This window comes from Rutidosis leptorrhynchoides, chromosome 3, assembly GCF_046630445.1.
Source record: "Rutidosis leptorrhynchoides isolate AG116_Rl617_1_P2 chromosome 3, CSIRO_AGI_Rlap_v1, whole genome shotgun sequence".
Taxonomy (NCBI): domain Eukaryota; kingdom Viridiplantae; phylum Streptophyta; class Magnoliopsida; order Asterales; family Asteraceae; genus Rutidosis; species Rutidosis leptorrhynchoides.
In genome coordinates, this window is record NC_092335.1 from 62,072,817 (window position 1) to 62,095,160 (window position 22,344).

Consider the following 22,344-nt stretch of genomic DNA (forward strand, 5'->3'; position numbering starts at 1 on the left):
AAAGGTTTGTCAACCATCTAATCCCATCGTCTCCTAGGCACCTCCACGCCTCGATCGGTATTTGGTCTGGTCCTACTGCTTTGTTTCTCCCCATCTTTCGTAAGGCCATTCTCACTTCTTCGTGGTTAATCCTCGTGCAAAAACAGTTGTTTTGATATTCACGAACCTCGTCGTTGAGTTCCCCGTTCCGCTCAGGTCTATCCCTACCGAAAAGGGATGAAAAATACTCTTCCTATCTTTTCCTACTGAGGTCTTCTCTCACTATACTTTAACCTGCTTCATCCTTGATATATTTGACGATAACTAAGTCCCTGACTCTTCGCTCCCTAGCTTTAGCTATTCTATATATGTCATTGGCTCCCTCCTTGGAGTCTAGTTTCCTATATAAATCTTCATAAGCTTTGTCTTTTGCAATTGCTACGGCCTTCTTTGCTTCTCTTTTAGCTTCTTTATATCTTTCTTCTACCCTAGTCCTCTCTACAGACGTCCCTTCTCCAAAAGTAATGAGCTCCCTAAACCTCATCTGCTTTAACGCGACTTTCGTTTGGACATCATCACTAAGCCACCATGATTCTCTACTACTCTTGTGGGCTCTCGATGTCCCTAATGTCACCCCTAAAGCTTATTTTGCCACCTCTCTGATATTAGATGCCATGCGGTTCCATATCTGGTCTACGTCAGTAGGAGCTACGTTATCCCCTTATACACTAAATCTATCAGCAACCGTCGCTCTAAAAGCCTCCGCCTTCGCACCATGTAGGTTCTTCCAAAGGATTCTATGTTGCACAACCCTGGCCCTCCTGTCAACTCTTCCCCGGGTGACTATGTCCATAACCAACAATCTATGCTGGGAGGAGCACGTCAAGGCTGGAAGGACCTTACAGTCCTTACATGTCCTAAGTTCCCCTTTACGAAGGAGCAAAAAGTCAATCTGGGTGCAACGACCCCCGCTATGAAAAGTGGCTAACTGAGAATCCCTCTTCTTGAAGAAAGAGTTTACTATAACCAACTCGTGGGCAATGGTAAACTCAAGAATTGAGCGCCCTTCTTCGTTTCTAGGACCTAACCCAAAGCCCCCATGGGCTCCCTCGTATCCTTCTGCCTCCGCTCCTATGTGTCCATTCAGATCACCCCCTATAATCAATCGATGATCCGCTGGGCACCCCCTCACTACCTCATCTAACAATTCCCAAAAACTCTTCTTTTCCGCCTCACTTAAACCCGCATGAGGTGCGTATGCGCTAATGACCGTGAAAGTCTCCTCCTTAATAATAAGACTAACCGATATAATCCTATCGCTAAACCTACCCACGTCAACAACGTTATCCTTATGTAGTTTTCCCAAAAAGATACCTACCCCGTTCCGTGCTATCCTAGAACCTGAGTACCACAACCTATAGTCCTTAATATCTACTGCCCCTTCACCCTTCCATCTAGTCTCTTGAACACACACTATGTCCACATTACTCTTAAGAAAGGTATCAACGAGCTCAATCCTCTTGCCCGTCAATGTTCCTATATTCCAACTACCCACTCTAATCTTACCAAGGGTGGCTACCCTACTACCGCTTCTAACCCCTCTAGTCCTACCCACCCCTAAAGTAGGAGGACATGACCTCAAGTAACCATAAGTAAGTGTAGGGTCTATATTAACCTATACACCAAAACAAGCTAAAAAGGAATATGTAAAAGTAGTATATATTTGTTATTTAAAATATTTAAAATTGAAAATGAAATAAATAAAGAAATAAATAAATAAATAAATAAATAAGTAAGAACACTGATAATGTGAATATGAGGTATGTATATATACGTAAAAGACAAGCAGCACACAGAATCAGTTAACCAACACAAATAAAGGGAGTGGTAAGAGGTAACCAGCCGGAAAAGTTAATTTCCGGTAGCAGCCTGCGGAAATTGACGAAAAACGGTGAGGCCGGCGAGTACAAAAGTGGTTGTTTCTTGTGAGGAAAAACGTTCCTGAGCCCGATCCGTAGAAGATGGTATCCCACTTGCCGGAAAATGGCGAAAACCAGTTTATTCGCCGGAAAAACGCACCTCTTCCGGTTACTCCTGGTGGCGCGTGGGAGCTCCGATGAAGGCGAGACCAGTTTGGTTAGGTTCGTAAGCTAATTTCCAGTTAAATGGAAGTGGTGGTGTCTTCTAATTTTCTGGTAATAGCTTGTTATTTCCAGTCAAAGTTTGTTGAGGGTTGTAGGTTTTTTTTAACGTTGGGAGAGAAACACAGTAGGAGAGAGAATTGAAAAATAATATATATTAATAAAAGAAATTATGTGATTCTCTTATATGTTTTAACAAATATACAATTAATATAAGTTCGTGAATCCGATGCCAACCCTGCATTGTTCAATATAGTCATATGTATTTTTACTACAAAATACATTATGTGAGTTTCATTTGCTCCCTTTTTAATTGCTTTTGCAATATATATTTTTGGACTGATAATACATGCGCTGCTTTTATAAATGCTTTACGAAATAGAGACAAGTGATCAAAAATGATAATTCTGCAGATTGATGTGCTAGGTAATTTAGTTACATGTTATAAGAGCATGTGAGCGCGAATCCTAAAGATAGATCTATCGGGCTTAACACCCCCATCCCGTAGGCTGCACTAGACATAAGAGATAGTGGGCGGATGTTTAGTACTTCGAGGATTATTTATACACTTGCGAGTGTACATATCCATCTTTGCGAAGATGACTTATTATATTATTGTTAAGGTTGGTTACTGAGGCCTCAACATAAGCAAAACGGTTTTATACACTTGAGAGTGTACATATATTTATAAACGGAAATCTTGTGGTCTATTAATATATTGAAATGATTGTTATGATAAACCTATGAACTCACCAACCTTTTGGTTGACACTTGAAAGCATGTTTATTCTCAGGTTTGAAAGAAATCTTCCGTTGTGCATTTACTCATTTTAGAGATATTACTTGGAGTCATTCATGGCATATTTCACCAGACGTTGCATTCGAGTCGTTGAGTTCATCAAGAATATTATTAAGTCATTTATAGTTGGATATATTATGAAATGGTATGCATGCTGTCAACTTTCGATGTAATGAAAGTTTGACTTTCAAAAGCGAATGCAATGTTTGTAAAATGTATCATTTAGAGGTCAAGTACCTCGCAATGAAATCAACTATTGTGAATCGTTTATAATCGGTATGAACGAGTCATTTCAGCCCGTGCGTTGCACGAGTGAATAAATAACCGTGCAAAATCAATTGAGTTTATGAAACAATTATGGAGTATTCTTTAGAGCTAACATTTTTTTTAAAAATGATAATAATTGATAAAATTACTAAATTGTTAACACTTTATAAAATAGTTAGTGTATTGAGCCCGTGCATTACACGGTAATTAAAAATAGTTAAAAATCACTATAATAGAGTTTAGAGCCCGTGCGTTGCACGGTGGGTAAAATAATCTTGTAAAATTAATTGATTTTTTCAAACAATTATTCTTTTGAGTTTAAGAGCCCGTAATTTTGAAAAATTTCAAAAGTTCGTCCGAGTTTAAGACCCCGTGGTGTTGACAAATTTTAAAAGTTCTTTTAAGTTTAAGAGTTCGTGGCGTTGACAAATTTTAAAAGTGATTTTCGGTGGTGTTAATAACTTAATGTCTACAATTTTTTTTTCTCACCACTAATATCTTTTTAATTAAATATAAATTATATACTACGTAATATTTAGAGAAAATATGAGTACATTGAAAAGTTGTCATGGAACAGATCGTTAATAAAGTCTAAGTTCTATTATTTTAGAATTATTATATACTATAATTTTTTGAATAAAAGTGTAACCCACGAGGTTAATTATGAAAAAGTTTTTAGTCATTTCAGCAAAATAATTATATTCGAGGGAGTCGTTTTGTATAATTAATATTATAATAGTTATATCTGCATGTTCATAAATATTTTAAGAACCCAAACTGTGAATTCAAATCATTTTCATATTTATTGCTAAAAAGAAATGCTCCTTTGGTAGTGCATTGGAACTCTGTGTCGAATATAATTTATTGCGTTTAGTCCGTAAAATTATTTCGAGTTAAACGGTGATGGCAGTGGAACCTAACTCGCGGCAAACAGAAAGATATATCCGTTAAAAACTTTTTGGTGGGTTAATTTGGTGTATTTATATTAAATATATAGCTATACTCCGAAATATCATTATATTAATTAATATTAACTATTATTATAATATTTGTATTCTTACATATGTAATATTTATAGTCCGTGATTATTTTATATTTATATTATATTATAACAATAAGTATATATATATATATATATATATATATATATATATATATATATATATATATATATATATATATATATTCATAAATAACTTTCAAACACAATCAATGAGTTCCATGGGTTTTCTACTACTTTTGGTTCTCCATGGATCCTCACCCTATATATATATATATATATATATATATATATATATATATATATATATATATATATATATATATATATATATATATATATATATATATATATAGGGTGAGAATCAATGGAGAATCAAAGATAGTAGAAAACCCATGGAACTCGTGCAGATTGAGTCAATGTGCTGCAGATTGACAATTTTTTTTTTTTGCATATTTTTTTTCCTGTGCAGATTGACTTTTTTTTGGTGCAGATTGAGTCAATCTGCGTTTTTTTTTTTTGCAGATCGACTTTTTTCTGTGCAGATTGATTTTTTTTTTTTGCAGATTGAGTCCATCTGCGTGCAGATTGACGTTTTTTTGCAGATTGACTTTTTTTTCTGTGCAGATTGATTGTTTTTTTTGTGCAGATTTTTTTTTTTTTTTTTTTTGGAGATTGTATTTTCCCCCCCATAGATTGAAGCTCAATCTCCACATAGATTAAAGTTCAATCTATGAGTTCTATGTGTTCTCTACATACTCTAGTTCTCTAGGGATCCTTTCACTATATATATTAATATTAATATTTTCGTCGAAAAAAAAGATAATTACATGTTGTGCATATTGCCATATTCTACAAATTTATTACAGTTACGATTAATATCTGAAAGCTTTTTTTAGAAAGAAAATCCTAAATTGGTTTGAGACCTTCTATTAATCATTGAAACAAATTTAGTTTGTATTATGTTATCGTGTTTTAAAATTTCAATGACAATGTGTGTTTTCTTAAAACCATTTTCTACTGGTTTTTTTTTTTTTTCTTTTTTTCTTTTGACTTTTTCCTCCAATCCCTGTATTATACCCCATATTACTAATAGCGTCCCTCGAGTTTTTTTTGCCTTTAGAATCCTTTATTTTTCAAAAATTTGCAATCGACATCCCTCCATCAAACTTCCGTTAAATAAGTCCGTTAAGTCTTGACATATAGAATGCATGTGAGGGTAAAATAGTTCTTTTACTTTTCATCTTCATATTCTTCACTAAATTGAGGGATCATTGACGCAAAAAAAAATATTATACTTAGATAATTTTAATTTATATTTATAAACTTATAAAAACAAAAATCTTAAAATACTTTTCATCATCAATCACGCATAGTGTTTGAAAGGGTTACGTTTACTCTCAATCATTTAGCAAAATTGCTAAGTTTATTAATAATCAAACCGGCTATATGTAGCCAAACAAACTAATATAAACATAAATTGGAATTACTAAGATCCGAACATAATGGATCATAGCTTACAAATCGGAATAACAAATCAAAGCAACTAACGTTTATTTAATCCCTACAGACTCGGACATCTTCATGTAAGTTCTAAAATTAAAGCTAGATATGAATATAAGTTGGAAAATGGTTACTGAAACGGAACCAAACAAGATCAGAAATTATGGACCTGAAAGTGCCCGTGGTTTACAGGTTTTACCGGTGGTGACGTATCTCTAGATCACCATCTTCAGTATCTTTAAATTCGTGTTTCATATAAATTGATGCTTGAAACTGATGGGTACGTATTCCCGAAGTTCTAAAAATCAATATTCATGAAGAATTAAAGGACAAAACATCTTCAAAATACCATAATAATTGAAGAACAGTGACATCGAGCTTGAAACACTCGAAAATCAAACTCGAAATCTAAACTATTCATCCTCTTAACATTCCACATCAGCGCCACATCAACACCAATATCCTATAACTAACTCATAACTAAACACTCCCTATCATGGCTAAAACAATACTCCTCTTAATATACAACGTATAAACAATAAATCATCAAATCCAACAATAAAAAGTCACTGGGACCCACAATTCCTATAACTAATCAAAACTCTTCCATTAAATCCATGGTGAGTGCGGGTAACTAACGCATGTAACTAAGCCGTGCCTATGGTTCATTACGTGTAACTACGACTAATGATCGGGTAACTACGGGTAATGGAACCATAGGGAGTGGTTTTGGAGGAGATACATCTCATCTCACTAATCTCACGAAACAGTATAGAACAATGCTTATGCTTATTGCTAGCCAACCGAAAGCCATGCCCGTGTTATAAAGTGTCCCGGTTTGACCCACCTACCTACCTACCATATCTTATCTATTTTGATTTTCTTCTCTCTCTAGTATAAAAAGATGTTCCACCACTCTCTTATACCACCGAAACCCTAATTTTATTCCGGCGCCGCTACCAGTCTCCGGCACCTCGCCGGAGGTCCGGTCGACCTCCTTTAACGCCTTTTTCCTCTACATTTTCCGATCCACTGCTGGTAGTTTTTAAAACGAAGAAGCTTGGAGTTTCCGGTAATCCTTCTTTTTCTACGGCGGTAGCAGACGAAGAATGCGGCTGCATTCTGCTCTCCGACGTTCTTCAAAGGTTTGGTTTCTTTTGCTCCTTCTTCTTTGTCCTTATATCAATATTACCCTGTTTTTCTTGGTCGCCGGGATATCTCCGACATCTCTCTGCTGCCGTCAACAGGCGACGAACGCCGGGGCCGGTTTTTTGTTGTGGATTCTGTGCTCGTTGGCTGTTTTGGTGAGTGTGGAGATCTCCCCTTCCAACCACCGTCATCTCGCCGTTTTTTTGGACGTTTCTTTTGCTCGCTTCTTTTTTCAGTTTTACTAAGCGTTCTCCGGCCGGCTGCTATTTCTTCATTTCCGTTTTCGTATCTGGATGTGTAGCGTAAGGTGGAGTACATGAGATCCACTGGTTTTATTGGCCATCTCATCCCTGCTTTCATTCCGGCAGTTTTGTGTCCCTAGATCTTGCCGGAAGTGCATCTGTTGACCGGAGTTTTGTTTGGTCGACTTTATCTTGATTATCCCAGGTATCTTGTACTCCTTTGTAGATCTGGGTGTTTCTGGAGTTTCGGGGTGGTTTACATACTCGCCGGAAAAGTTATATCTCGCCGGAGTTTTTGGTTTCCGCCCCCATCTCCTCTCATCCATCAGGCGTCGATTACCTTTTAGGATCTCTGGTGGTTGCAGCAGGTGGTTAGCTGTTTTTTTGTGTGGATATGGGTTCAAGATTTTTGTGGCGGGGTGGTTTGGTCACCATTTACTGTTTGAGCTTGCAACTGGTGATATTTCCTTTGATCCTGACAGTGGTTACAAGTTTACAACTATGAGAGATATGAGGTATTTTTTTGTGCTTAACTATGATTTACAATATACTCAACATATAATTAAACAAGGGGAAATAGTGTTTAACTATCATTTTACAATGATTCAAGAAGGGATGAAGTTGAATAAAAATTTGTTCAAATTAATAATATGCTTACTAATTGTATTTAAAGATAAATACGCTTTTTAGCATGGCAATTACCTAAATTCAACAGTACAGTATTCTCATGAACCTGCAAACAAACCGAGTTATCAAATTTGAATTAAGCCATCAATCACGCCATCATGGTGTCATTTTGTCTTTGCACAGTGATCCAAATGATCGATGATCTATTGTATATACACCCCAAAAGCTATGAAGCTAATAAAGAAAAAAAAAACCCTACAAATAATAAAACGACAAAACGTCTGACATATGGCTGGATCAATGCCAACAAACGAGTTAAAGGGTATTGATTTCATAAGCATGCATCAACTAAACACTAATAATAAACTTGTCATACTAGCAGTGAGTCTTGGTCAACCACATGAAGACTTGACAGTTGACATTGCTATTAAAGAAATCGCAGCATATAATTATATTATCCAAAGTTTCAACTTACCACTGACTTTGAAGAGACGGTGAATCCTTATTATTACCTAATTTGCACCAAGGCAAAATGAGATTAGAAGATCACAATCGTACGGTCTCTTTAATATCACTTGTCTTTGTGATAATTGCAATTATCATGGACTAACAAGTAACAACGTAGAATTATGAACATTCGAGTTTTTAACAACTTTAGCAAATAGCAAATTGGAACATGAGTTGATTTACCAAAGAGTCAAGTACATCTAAATAGTGGATTCCGTGGTTTAAAGAGGTTGATTCATCAACGATTTCTTTAATTTATACTTTCTCCGTTCCAAAAATTCCAAAATAAATGTTTTGTTTAACTAGACTTTGCATATCTGTATTTGTGCCAGTGATGAAAATTATATGAATGAATTCAGGTTTAAAGTGTGTTTATATTGGTAAAATTTCATCAGATATTATATAAAATAAACAAAAGTATTTAATATCAAAGTTATACTAAAAATGTCTTAAAATATCAACGTGGGACAATATTTTGAGACGAGGGTGTAACTCATTAGAGGTCACAACATATGTAGCCACAGACCATATTCCTTAACGGTTTTACACACATGTTTAAGACATGGTAAATATAATTGCTTAGAGAGACGAATTCAGGATGTAAGAAGTGGTAATTTCAATCGAATTACCTGAGCGGGTTATTTTAATATATGTTTGGATTTAGATGAAGTCGAGTGCTACTTCACCATATCTTCAACTTCCATCGTTCTCATGGATATTGTCCGACTCTATAAAAATATTTACTAAAGATAATAAGGAAAGTATATAGATATGACACGGGTACTCCGAAGACTTGAGCTACACCTATCCCTCCGGTAACAGACAAACCAAGGGAAATATATATCCAAAGTTACTAGCTTATGAAAATCAACAACTAAACCACCATACTTAAAACTCTTACAACACATGTGTTTTAACTTATTTTTCCACTTATGTAAACTATCGTGTTCGCATCACATTACATTATAGTATGCATAAATGGAAAAAAATATGTCAAAACACAGTTTTGTGTTGTGATTTTCAGGTTTCAGGGTGGTTTAGTTGTTGACTTTCACAAGATGGTAACTTAACTTTGGATAAATGTATTTCTCTTGGTTCGTTTGTTATGGGTGGGATGGCTGTAGATCAAGTTTTTGGGGGTACCCGTGCCATCTAAATTAACAATTGGATGTATACTCCTTAAATTAATACATAACATTTTATGTTTTTGTATTCTAATCATGGGAGATGGGAGGTGCCGATGTGTAGGGCTAGATGCCTTAAACCTAATACATAACAAATCCCTAAATTTAATAATAATTTTTTGTAATTTCGATATGCCGTTGGTCTAAACGGGTATAAAATTAAAAGTAATACTGTTACAATGAAGCAATAACAGAAATAATAACACCTAATTAACATTTTTGTAATTGTCATGAATTGCTAACTTCCAACGCATATATAATGTGGATGCTACTACTCTCCATAACATATATAATGTTCTAATAAATGATAAAGAAATAGCTCAAGCAGCCATCGTTGCAAATACAACTCCACTAACTAGAACAATCATGTCAAGAATATAAGAATTAACATCAATAGTCAATTCACTTAAAATATTTTTGGCCTTCTCCCAGTCTCAGAGACCATATTTACATTTGACTGCCAACAAATCATTTCATTCGAATGATGATGAATACCGACGATTCAACCATGTTGCTAGAGGGTATTTACTTAGTTGTCGGTTAGAGAGTAGGGAATGATTCATATCCATACTGCCTGGTGTAACTGAGAACGTGTGTTTTAGAATCCTATTGCTTTTGCTAAACGCGTGACCATCACATTATATAAAGACTACTGTTGCAACAGACAATAGTCAACTATCAAATTACCTTTGTAATTGTAAAAAGGCATTAGGTATATCACTAAATACACTGCACATACAAACTCTCACAATTTATCAAATCTTAATAATAAATGCAGCATAATAATTAATTACATCACATATTAGTCATCGAACATTTAATTAAACAAAGAACTATACTCACGTACCATCTTTAGGCATGTAATTAAGGGAGATTCACTACTTATAAGATCATTTGGAACTTGATCATTGATCTCTTTAAGATTTTCAAGAACACTGAATGCAAAAATCGGAAAGTTCCATGGTAACCTTCTTGAATCTAATACAAAATGTATATTTGATGCAATCAACGACATTATACAATCTTTTGGTTTTTTGCAGCTATCGACATTCCACTAGACTGGTATAACCGTTTTTTCGGCCATCCTTACGTTTTACTACACCACATAGGAGATCTTTTAAACATCAGTTTACACATGATGTTAATGTAAGCTTTCAATTCGTAGGAGATCTCTTAAACATCAGGTATGTTGGATTGAGATCTCATATGCATTGCAAGTTTAATAAAAAGCCCTTTGTAACTGATGTTTAAGAGATATCATATTTGGTGTAGTAAAACGAAATGATTGCTGAAGAACAGGTTATATCATTATGGTGGAATATCAATGGTTGTAAAATACTAGTAGATTGTGTAATGTCGTCGATTGCATTAAATATACGTTATTTATTCATGCATGGGGTTGTCATTGGATTGTTCTTATTTTTGCACTCGTTCCCAAAAAATTTATAGAGATTGGTGATTAACTTCCAAATGATCTTACAAGTAGTTGTATCTCACTAATTACATGCCTAAAGAAGGTATATGATTATAGTTTTTTGTTTAATTAAGAGTTCGATGACTTATTTGTTAGGGCAAATTGCCCAAAAAGGCAATGTAAGTTACTAAATTTCCCAATAAAAGTAGAATTAACAATTGTGTGCCAAAAAGGATCATAAATTCAATTTTGATGCAATTAGAGGAATGTGTTACCTTCTAAAAAGGTAACAGGTCAAAATGCTTAGATGGACTAATTATGTGGAATTTCTTTTTTATATAATTAACTAAAACCACATAAAAATGATTAGGTGGAATTATTTTTTATTACTTTTGATTAAATTTATTTTTATTCATTTATGTGGATAACATGAACGGTGAATCAACCTGAAAAATTCATACAAACCCATAAAATTAATATAGAAGCATCAAACGAACTCATTATTTAAACTGATTCATCAACACATACTAACTACAATAAACAAATAAATACGTCATTCATCATTCCAACCGATTCACAAATCTCGATTTTTTTAAAGAACACATACATCATAATTTTCATCAGACCGTGTTTCCAGCCGGAGCTTGCGGGTCTGAAACCCAGATATGAAACCCGCCGGCGCTCCCTTAGACAAGGTCTGTCATCGAATAGAAGATTGTGTTTGAAATTGATCGAGGTTATCATTTTGGTGTTTGATTTAGGATTTCTTTTGTTGTTTTTAGTTTGGGGTTTATATATAAATTTAGCTATTATAATATGAGTATGAGTATGCAGTTGTATCATATATTGTAAGGTGATATGAATAAATTCACTGAAACATTTGGGTGTTGGTTTCAAGTATCTTTTAAAAAAAGCCATAACAATAAAGATGGTGTTCTCGTTATCGATTTGTGTTGCTTTTAGAACTAACTGTGGTTGAGATGTGCTAAATTGTCTTAAAGATTAGATTTTGTATTTTGGAGAAAATGAGGTGGATAATCATCATTTATTTATAATTCCATGTATTGCCACGTTGATTATAACGTGGTGCTCAACAACACTTTAAGTTTCAAGGTTATGTGCATTCCAGTTTTTAACGACTTAGCAAATTGGAAGATGACTTAGCCGTTGTCGTCGGTTAGCAAAATATATTATAATTTTAAATATGTACTATATGTTTTAACTACCGTTACGTGTAATCTCTAAGATAATTAGTTAGTCGTGCACATGTAATTTCAAATGTTGCATGTAATTGTAGCATATATTTTAATTCAAATGTATATAAATATATAAAAATATAAATATATATGTATACTATATTTCGGGTGATAACGGATATATGTGTATTATATTTTGTTGTGGATGATCATGAAAATCAATACCTATGTGGTGTACAGAATGTCAGAATCCCACATTTCTTTATCTTTAGGAAAATGGAACCTTAGTAAACCAGAATTCTCTTTCTCTAACAACTTCTGCTGAATGGCAGTCTGTAAGACCTCTTTTACATAAATACCAGGCATTGGGATCAATGTATTTAATGCAGTTAGTTATGTTTTATAAAGTGGTTCTTATTTTTCACTTTTTAGGATGCTCAAGGCAACTAAAATTACTCTTATTAGGCCCGAGGAAGATGATGCTTAAGGTGATTGTGGTCGCCCTCCAACTGCCAAGACTCTCATAACAATACATATTTCGCCATCTGAAAGAGAGGCGTGGATGGATCTGGTTGAGTTAATAGAATAGTGAATTTTCTCGCGCTTCAGTGCAGAGTGTGAGTGAAGCCACGGTCACCGTAAATCAACAAGATAGTGCATGAGGTGTTGTTATCGATGACTCAAAGTAACATTTTCCGACACATATGTTCCTTGATTTCATCTTTGACACGAAAGTATGTTATGATATCAATGTATCTTATAAACGTATTTTCACTCAAATTTTGGTTTCAAAGATGAAAAATCAAGGAACATATGTATCGTAAATGCTACTTTGGCCATCGATAACAACACCACCCCATGCACTATCTTGTTGGTTTCTGGTGAACGTGGCTTTTCTCACTCTACCTAACTTATGCACGAGGAAATTCACTAATCTATTAGCTCAACTCTTTTTCATCTACGTCTCTCTTTCCGATAATGAAGTATATATGGCTATGAGATTGTTTTGCAGTTAGAGGACGACCACACTAACCTCAAACATCATTTTCTTTAGGCCCAATAAGGATAATTTTAGATGTCTTGGAGCATTCTATAAAGTGAAAAGATAAGACCCACTATAAAAAAACATAACAAAATGCATTAAACACATGAATCCCACAAATCCCGGTATTTATGTGAACGAAGTCTTATAGACTGCCGTTCAACAAGAGTTGGTAGAGAAAGAGAGTTATGGTTCACTAAGTACCCATTTTCCCAAAGATGAAGAAATGTAGGATTATGTACACAACATATTTATTGACTGTCATGATCATCTACAACAAATATGGGATGCGTTGGAGCACTACTTAAAAACTACCAATGGACGATTAGCAATACAGGCTTCTGAATGTAGGTAACAACATTTGTTGCCACTGTTCGTAACATTTTTTTTGTTGAGACGAGACAACAACCAATATAAAGAAGTTTTGCTTAAAAGAGAGCTGTGTCGTGGATATTATCTAGATTGTGGACATTGCACCGGGTTAAGAAGTGGATCACGCAGGATGAAAAACAGTTGACGTTTAGAGGTTAGTTCTGATTTACTTTATTGTGATTTTAATTTTGTAGTTGTTGAGGTGTTGATATGATCCACGCTTTTAATGTTGTGTAATTGAGCTTGCAACTCTTAAAAAGTAAATGAAATTGTGAATGTATATTCTTATTGTTAAGGTGCGTATCTTATAGAAAAAAGTAGACTAATTACTTGATCTAATAGGTATGAGATTGTAGACAATGCTTAATTATTGATCGGTCAACATGATGTCTTTATATAATCCCACAAAAAGTAATTTAGTTTGTTCGTATACAATTGTACAGATATTTATGCTTAGTTGTATTGACATTCGTTAATGTGATTAATAGAAGGTGTTCGACTCACAAGAAGGATTGTGTGTTTCAGGAGTCGCCATGTATGAATAAGTAGTAACGTAGTCTCTTAATATCTATTAACAAAATTTGTATCTTGCTATCTATTAACAAAATTTGTATCTTGCATATTATGCACTTTGATTATTTCAAAGTGACATTAATCATTATCAAGATTTATGACCCTCTTATTTATTTTTTTATTTTTTTTTTAACGGCAAATTTTCGCATCGAATACCCTCATTTGCGACCTACACACGCTAGGTAGGAAACTCCAAGGATTGACTCACAAGAAGGATTGTGTGTTTCAGGAGTGGCCATGTATGAATAAGTAGTAACGTAGTCTCTTAATATCTATTAACAAAATTTGTATCTTGCATATTATGCACTTTGATTATTTCAAAGTGACATTAATCTTTATCAAGATTTTTGACCCTCCTATTTTTTGAACGGCAAATTTTCGCATCGAATATTCTCGTTTGCGACCCACATACGCTAGGTAGGAAACTCCAAAGATTGACCCGGGTTGCGTTGCAATTAATCGCGGGTTTCGGGTTGCTTGGCAACTAATCGCCGAAAAATCCTGGAGAAAACCTCCCCCTTATCGGAATTGAACCCGGGTTGCTTGGCAACTAATCGCGGGTCCCCCTACTAAGGCTTGGAAACCACTCAGGCAATACCTTGGTGGTGAACCTTCTATTTTATGTTAAGAGAAACTGTGCTCTGTATGTTGGTTTGGTTGGCAACTATTCACGTGTAATTTATTTTCTTCTAAAGGAATTTACTTCTTGAAGTTTTATTTTGATTGACAACTATTCATGTGGAAATCACTACTAAAGAAGTTTACTTGATGAAGGTCTGCAGATGCTTAACGAAGAAACCAATTTGATTCTTAACAAAGTAACCGACATGATTCTTGCACATTTAACCGAGTTGAAATTGCCCAGTCTAAATTTATAATTGGATTTTATGGACCCAGACGGAACTGAAGATGGTTAACGAAGGAAATAGTTTGGGGAGTAATGATAGTACAATATGGATACTACACTAGTAGAGCTACTACAGCCTGGACCATTATTCAGGTTATTATGAATTTCAAAGGTAACAATGTCATTGGCTTTGACAAAGATGTCATCTAATATTCTTGATTACAGTTCTGAGCTTCACAATCAATAAATAAATCTTTGTGCTAAACATGTAAAGAGCTTTTGTGGTCGTTTATAGTGGGTTTCCGGTGAGTTTAATGTTGGAAAGAGCTTTTCTGGTGAACCGTATAATGATAGTTATAGACTGTGTAGAATATTGCAACAACAACAATCTTCTTCGGTTGGTGGTGTTAATTTTCAAGTTGAACTTATGATCCTTATCGTGCTGGGTAATTCTAACTCTTTTATTTTTCTTTGAATATTTATACAACTTTTAGCCAATTAGCAAATTAGTTATATGGGTAATGGGTTATTGTTAAAATGTGAAAAGATTCTTGCTTTGATGCTATTTTGGTTGTTTTTATTTTTTACCCAGATGGAAATGATTCTTGCTTTAAACACACGTGTTTTTTTGGCAAACAAGAATTGTGAGGTTGCCTTTTTTGCAAGCCCGATGATGAAGTTTTTAGTACACAAAAGCTTTTTTCGAGTTATCATGAATGATCCTTAAATATTTGACTAATGGTCAAATATCTTTTTCAAATCACGTGTCTTGCTAAACATACTCCGTATTTATTAAAAGGTTGTAGGCACTTTTTGGTGGTCGTAATTTTGGTTTCATCATCGGCATCATTTTTGTCGTTGCAGATTACACAATCAGTATCACTGTCTGTACAGCCCCGTATTTCAAAGCGAAATCAGTGTTTTACCTAATTACTTCAAGGCTCTTTTTTTTTTTTTTTTTTTTACCTAATTACTTCAAGGCTCTTTTAATCATCCAATTATTTCATACTTCATTGTAAATGTAGTCTTTATTAGCTTTGTCTCTATATGGGTTTTAGAGTTGCTGAAATTGCATAAATTCATTAAAATTTCAAAACCTGCATATGTGTTTCTGAACTCGGCCTTTTATTCTCTGGTGGTGTGAAATCTTTTCACATGAGTGGCTTTAAAACACGATTAGTACCCATTCACAAGATTTTGTGTTTAGGCTCTTGAATAAAATGAATGTATTAGTTTTTCGGCGAAAAAACGAAAACTTATATAGAAATCGAGTTCGTTTTCCAAAGAAAAATACCCTCAACAAGGATTAAAAAAGACAGATGAGACGAGGAGGCTCGCACTTAAAAAGCAACCATTTAAACGAAAACTAATTATAATCGAGCCTCCCTAACAACCCAAAAACCATAAAGACAAACTAACTAAACAAAACCAAATACAATAAAATGAATGTATACTTGTCGTGTCAATTTGCTCGTTAATTAATAAAATGAATGTATACTGTGGACGTGACCGGGAAAGAGGTCGGGTGTCAGGGTGAGTAGAGATGGCGTTGAACGTGTCCAGGAGAGCCGCGATAATTGTTACAAGTGTGGTGAGCCAGTGATACGGATAAACTGATTAATGGCGTGATTGTTGGTTAATCAGTTATCCTAAGTTTGAGATTAAAAATATTTAATCGGTTAGTTAAAGTGATTATAATATTGGAGTAATACTAAATGGAGGTCATGGTGTGATTCTCTATTTTATCACGTCAGACTTTAAATTGAGGCCTGAAGGGTGTTGGTATTTAATTAGCTAATTTAAGTGTTACTAGTATATGTTATAGTTTTATTATTAAATTGTTTAGTGATTTGAATGGGTAGTAATTTTGACCGAACTTCATGCATATGAAAGTGGGTCACGTAAAGAGTGGTTGTGCTATTTTATTGGTTTTAGTTGCTAGCTTCTAGTATTTAAGATGTCATTGTATTGTAACGTTTTCATATGAGATAAGTAAAAATGTAGTTCTATAAAATATTTGCTCCTTTATTTTTTTCCCGTAAAAACATATAGCTTTGTTTCTTTCTGTTAAATTCACCTTTATATTTGAGTTAAGGGACTTGTGTCCCAACAATTGGTGTAACATCCCGTTTTCTTCGTACATGTCTTAAGGTATATATTTAACCGTTGGTACGTTTATATTTCATTTGTATATGCGATTAAATGTTTTAAAGTGTTATTTCGATGTATACGATATATACGTATATATATATTACGCATGAGAATGTATGTGTGTACGAGTATACATATGGTTTAGGAGTGTATTAAGTCATGTGAGACTATGTGGTAAAGTCTAGGCGTGTATATAAAGCGAGCAAGGTGTACAAGTCTTATAATTAATTGTTGGTTTATGTTGTCAAAAAAATTGATCAGACGCACCCTAATGTCGCGCCGCGGTTGGGAAGGTCGCGCCGCGACACATTACATGAATCAAGATCAGGAGGGGTTCTAAACAGCTCGAAAATATTGTGAAATGCCGCGCCACGGCAAAGTGGGTCGCGCCGCGACCTTACTGGCGTGCTGACTCGTTTTTCTGAATTAAAAAGGGGTGGTCCAAGGGTAATTTCGTCCTTTCGCGTGTGAATCTGATTGGGACTCTAAATCTCAGCCACTTATCCATTCTTATTCATTTCTTTTCCATTTTCTTTCTCTATTTCCTCTAAAAACACAAAACCCATTTGAGTTCAAAGTGAGATTTGAGAGTGAAGATTTGAGATTCGATCTTTGGGGCAAGAAGTAAAATTGTTCTCCTCGTTCTTAGCTACGAGTGAATAGTGTTGGTAAGTCTTAACTCCGTGTTTTGAGTTTTAGTTAATTATGGCTAGAGTTTGACCATTTGAGACTTGTAAGACCCGTTTGGGGACTTAAAGGGGTGAATTTGGGTTAATTTGATGTAAGGAAACCCAAATGGTGTTAATCTAGGGTTTGGGCATGTAATTGGGATTTTGTAAGTGTTAATTGTGTTGTTAGTCACTAATACACTTACTAAATGATGAAAGATTGTTAATGGGTTAAGTTTGACCAAAACTTGTAAGTCAAGTGTTAAAATGGGTCAAATGAGTAATGGTTGGCCTAGTTGGGTGAGAGGGGTATGAAATACCCATCAATTGTGTTAGTTGGTGTTAGTAGACTCTAATCACTAGCTTCTAGTGATTTATGATGAGTCATGACCATTAATGGGTGGTTGGTGGACGTAAGTCATTTAATGCATTTAGGTCATTAAATGCTCAAGGGTAAGGTGTTGGTGGTTAGTCCACTAGATTGTGTGTTAATTAAATGCATAATGTGATAGGTGCATTACATTGAAGGTTGCGAGCTTGATTCCTAGTTCACCAAAGGCGATAAGGTGAGTGGAATAATTATATGCGTGCATATATAATGTATTTATTTGTGTAGCATGAGTTGTGAAGTGTCGACGTGCTAAGACACCACATCTCACGTGGCGAGTGAAGTGTCGACGTGTTAAGACACCACTCGGGGGTGAAGCATCGACGTGTTAAGATGCCACTCCGAGAGTTGTAATGGGTGAAGTTTCGACGTGTTAAGACACCGCCCGGGGCAAAGTATCGACGTGTTAAGATGCCACTCGTGGAGTTAGTGTACGACGTGTTAAGTACTCTAACGGTTGTTATGAACAACGATGGGAAATGCGAGTACCATCCTTTGTATTATTGGTTAACCATGGTTGTGTGTTGTAATGTAGCATATTATATCGTTCGAGTTATATGCTTTTGCTATGCTAGCTTATGTGGTCGAAGGTTTAGTATTATACTTGAGATAGTATGATTATTTATATTGCTAGCATGTATGCGGTAAATGCGTAAGTGATTGCAAGTAAGTAGGTTGTATATGTGATCGTATAATTGTTGTACTCACTAATCATTAGCTTACCCCTCTCGTTATTTACCTTTTTAGATGCAGGTGTGGAGAAGGGGAAAGGGGTTGTTGGGCACTAGTTTCCCTCATTGGATGCTTGATGAAGCTTTTTGGAAGTCGACCTAGCGTTTTGGGTAGTTTAGCCCCAAACCATGCTCAAGTGTCATTTGGATTAAAACTATCATTTTAATGGGTCGAACTTGTATTACATTTGCTAAAGGGACTTTGTGCCGTTTGTATACATTAAACTTGTGATATTGGTTAAGTGGGTTGTATGTAACCGTTTAATTTGGGCGTTAATGGTTTATTAATTAAAAAAAAAAATTGTCGTGTTGATTACGGGTTGGGTTGTTTCAAGTGGTATCAGAGCATGGTCTAAGGGATTTAGGCGACTTGAGATAGGTGCCTAGACTTAGACTTTATTGTGCATGCGCTTTATGCGGGACTTGTAGGACTTCGGGTATGATCGGGTTTGGTTAGTGCATAGGTTTATGTGAACTAACCTTGCGCTATTTGTTTTGTGTTGTATTTGAAATCCATCAAGCGAGATAGACGTTGTACTAGCAAGTTAATGCGAGATGCTCGCGTAACAATGACTAGCTACCATTGTTACGGGTGCAAGTCGTGTCGAACAAGCGGTGTACGGCGATTGTTGAGCAAGATGGGGCGGTAAGGTGTATAAGTGAATATATATGTGTCATGTCTTTTCGTTTCGTTGTATAACCTCTTCCGTTTTATAGAATGAAGATGAGAAACGGACACGACACCGATAATGGGGGCACGAGTGAGGACCCCGAGTTCACGGCCAAAGTCGAGGCCATTTTGAAAAGTCATCATGCGGCTTTCTTAGAAGATGTCAAGAAGATGTTTCTAGATACGATTGACGAGCAATTAGTCAATGTAGTAAAGGAACAAATTAAGGTTGTCCTTCAAGAGGATAATGTTGGAAGGCGGGACTTTTTCTATAAGAACTTCAAAGATGCCCAACCTCCTACTTTTGATGGCGAACGAGACCCACTTAAGAGTGCCCGATGGATCTCCGATATGGAGAGAGCTTTCCGTACTTGTGAATGCCCTCTCGATAAGAAGACGAGGTACGGTTGTAGCATGTTGAGAGGTGATGCTAAGTTGTGGTGAGACGCGAAAATCCAACTTTATGGTGAAGAACAATGTATGGAATTCACGTGGGATGAATTCAAGGTGGAGTTTTTCAAGGAATACCGAACGTCGGCCGATCTTTCAAGGCTTAAAGACGAGTTGCGTACTTTGAGGCAAGGGTCAATGGACTTGAACACTCTTAATTCCACTTTCTTGGCGAAGACCCAATTTTGCCCGGAGTATGTCGATAATGATCAAATGTTGAAGGAAGACTTTTACCGAACTTTGAACGATAGTTATCAAGAGAAGATTAGTGTGAACGTGGTGAAAAGTTTTGATGAGTTGTTTAATATGGCCAAAGGTTTTGAGTCGCTCGTCTTGAGAAAAAGTGGCTTTACTTTTGGCAAAAGGAAGTTTGAAGCTACTAGTCAATCGAACTTTTCAAACAAAAAGCACAAGAAGGGCTCCGAGAGTGTTGGTAGTGTGAAGAAGGGTGCTTCCGGAGATTTTACTTATGCGTGCTACAATTGTGGACAAAAGGGTCATATGGCTCGTGATTGTCCGAAACCGTCATCTACAACCAAGCTCACTTGTTTTAATTGTGGTAAAGAAGGGCACCGAAGGACGGAGTGTCCCGATTTGCGGGGAGATCATGTTAAGAAATTGGAGAAAGTGGCGGGTACGGCTCGGGGGCGAAATTATTTGATGACCAATAATGAGGCCAAGCAATCCAATGAAGTTGTCTCAGGTACTTTCATGGTTAACTCTAATCCGGCAAGGATTATAACAACCCAAACCAAACCACGAACAAACCCGCTTAAAATGTCACAAAAAAAAATTATTTCTCTGTTCAGCTAATGGCGCGGCGCGCCAAAACGGTCTGTCCCAATTTTCCATTTTTGCGAAAAAGATCGGCCACTTCCCGACATGATTAGACAGAACGCTTTTAACCACATATTCAAACATGTAAAACTAACACGATTCAAACATAAAATGAGTTTTACAAAGCGGGGCCCACATCGGCCGTTTTACGAGTTTCATACCAAAGTTTGAGTTTCGACCACATTGAGTTTAAATACCAAACGACACTACGAGCATGGTGTTTGGGGTTAAACTACCCAAGTCTCGGTCAAACTCCAAAAGCTAACTCATCCAAAAAGCGTCCCCCAACAACAAAGCGGGATCTCTAATCCAAGATAATGCCCTTACCCTTGTCCACAACCGAACCTATAAAAAGGTAAACAACGAGAGGGTAAGCAAAGCTTAGTGAATGCAATAATTATACACATACATATATAATATATCTACTTGCAAACACTTACACGCATACCGTATACATACTAGCAAAACACAATTAGCTTATCGTCATAAATACAAGCTATAACCTCCAATAACCAAGCTAGCATAACAATAACATATTTAACTTGAACAATTATAATATGCTTACACTACAACACAATAACCATGGTTAACCAATCGAACAAGGAACGGTGTTTAAAGACCGTCGGAGTTCATAACTACCATTAGTGCACTTAACACTTCGTACACTAACCCCACGGGTGGCATCTTAACACGTCAATACTTCACCCTGGGTGGCGTCTTAACACGTCGACACTTCACCCCGAGTGGTGTCTTAACACTTCGATACTTCACTCTTCATTTTACTTGAGGTGGCATCTTAACACGTCGATACTTCACCTCGAGTGGCGCCTTAACACATCGGCACTTCACCCGTCAACTTACTTGGAGTGGCATCTTAGCACATCGATACTTCACTCCGGGTGGTGTCTTAACACATCGACATTTCACCCCGGGTGGCGTCGTAACACATCGATACTTCACCCGTCATATTACTTTGAGTGGTGTCTTAGCACATCGAAACTTCACTCGTCACGTGAAATGTGGTGTCTTAGCACATCGACACTTCACATCTCACGCTATAACAAATAAATACATTATATACCTACGCATATAATTATTCCACTCACCTTACGCCTTCGGTGAATCAATAAACCAAGCTTGAATCTTCAAGTAACGCACCTATTATAATATACACATAATCAATCAACCATTCAAGTTGGTCAAACCCACAACACTCACCTCTACTAGGTCATTTTGACCCATTTGGGCACTTAACCCTAAAATTAGGTCATCATTCGCCAAAACCCTAACATTAGCCAAGTTGGGTCTTAAAACACCTTTTAACACTAGGTTTATGCATTAATCACAAACATTAACCAACTTAGGTCCATTATGACCCATTTGACAATTTTAAAGTCAACATACCCATTTCGGGTCATCCACTAACCCACTTAACACCCATTTACATATATATCGGTGTTCTAGCAATTTACTAACTAATTTAAGTTCATAAACATCAATCTAACACTTTGAAAACCCTAGTTAGTCATCTTTGAGTCTACATGACCCAATTTCACCCAAAACACCCAATTCACCAACAAAGTGGGTTTTAAGTTCACCATTAACCCT

The 22,344-nt window shown here is 35.8% G+C and overlaps 1 protein-coding gene and 1 long non-coding RNA gene across 3 annotated transcripts; one reads left to right on the forward strand and one right to left on the reverse strand.

Annotated features, from left to right (window-relative positions):
- Window positions 1-700: 700 nt before the first annotated feature.
- Window positions 701-5,270, reverse strand: LOC139900028 (uncharacterized). Its single transcript, XM_071882840.1, has 3 exons — window positions 5,266-5,270; window positions 5,016-5,037; window positions 701-1,654 (listed from the first exon to the last, which is right to left on the reverse strand). The coding sequence occupies exons 1-3, from the start codon at window positions 5,268-5,270 to the stop codon at window positions 701-703; spliced, it is 981 nt and encodes a 326-aa protein (XP_071738941.1).
- Window positions 5,271-6,596: 1,326 nt separating this feature from the next.
- Window positions 6,597-18,945, forward strand: LOC139896201 (uncharacterized). Of its 2 annotated transcripts, none has more exons than XR_011776158.1 (3): window positions 6,597-7,594; window positions 14,769-15,287; window positions 18,796-18,945. It is a non-coding gene; the product is annotated as an uncharacterized lncRNA (long non-coding RNA). The 2 variants fall into 2 exon arrangements; XR_011776159.1 differs by lacking the exon at window positions 18,796-18,945 and adding an exon at window positions 15,434-15,733.
- Window positions 18,946-22,344: the final 3,399 nt, after the last annotated feature.

What these genes read in the sequence shown, in the direction of transcription:
- LOC139900028 (XM_071882840.1), bottom strand. An exon ending in TATGGCAATATGCACAACAT is followed by an intron (nt 1,655 to 5,015) that starts GTAATTATCTTT and finishes TTTGGTGTATAG; the next exon opens with GTTAATATAGACCCTACACT.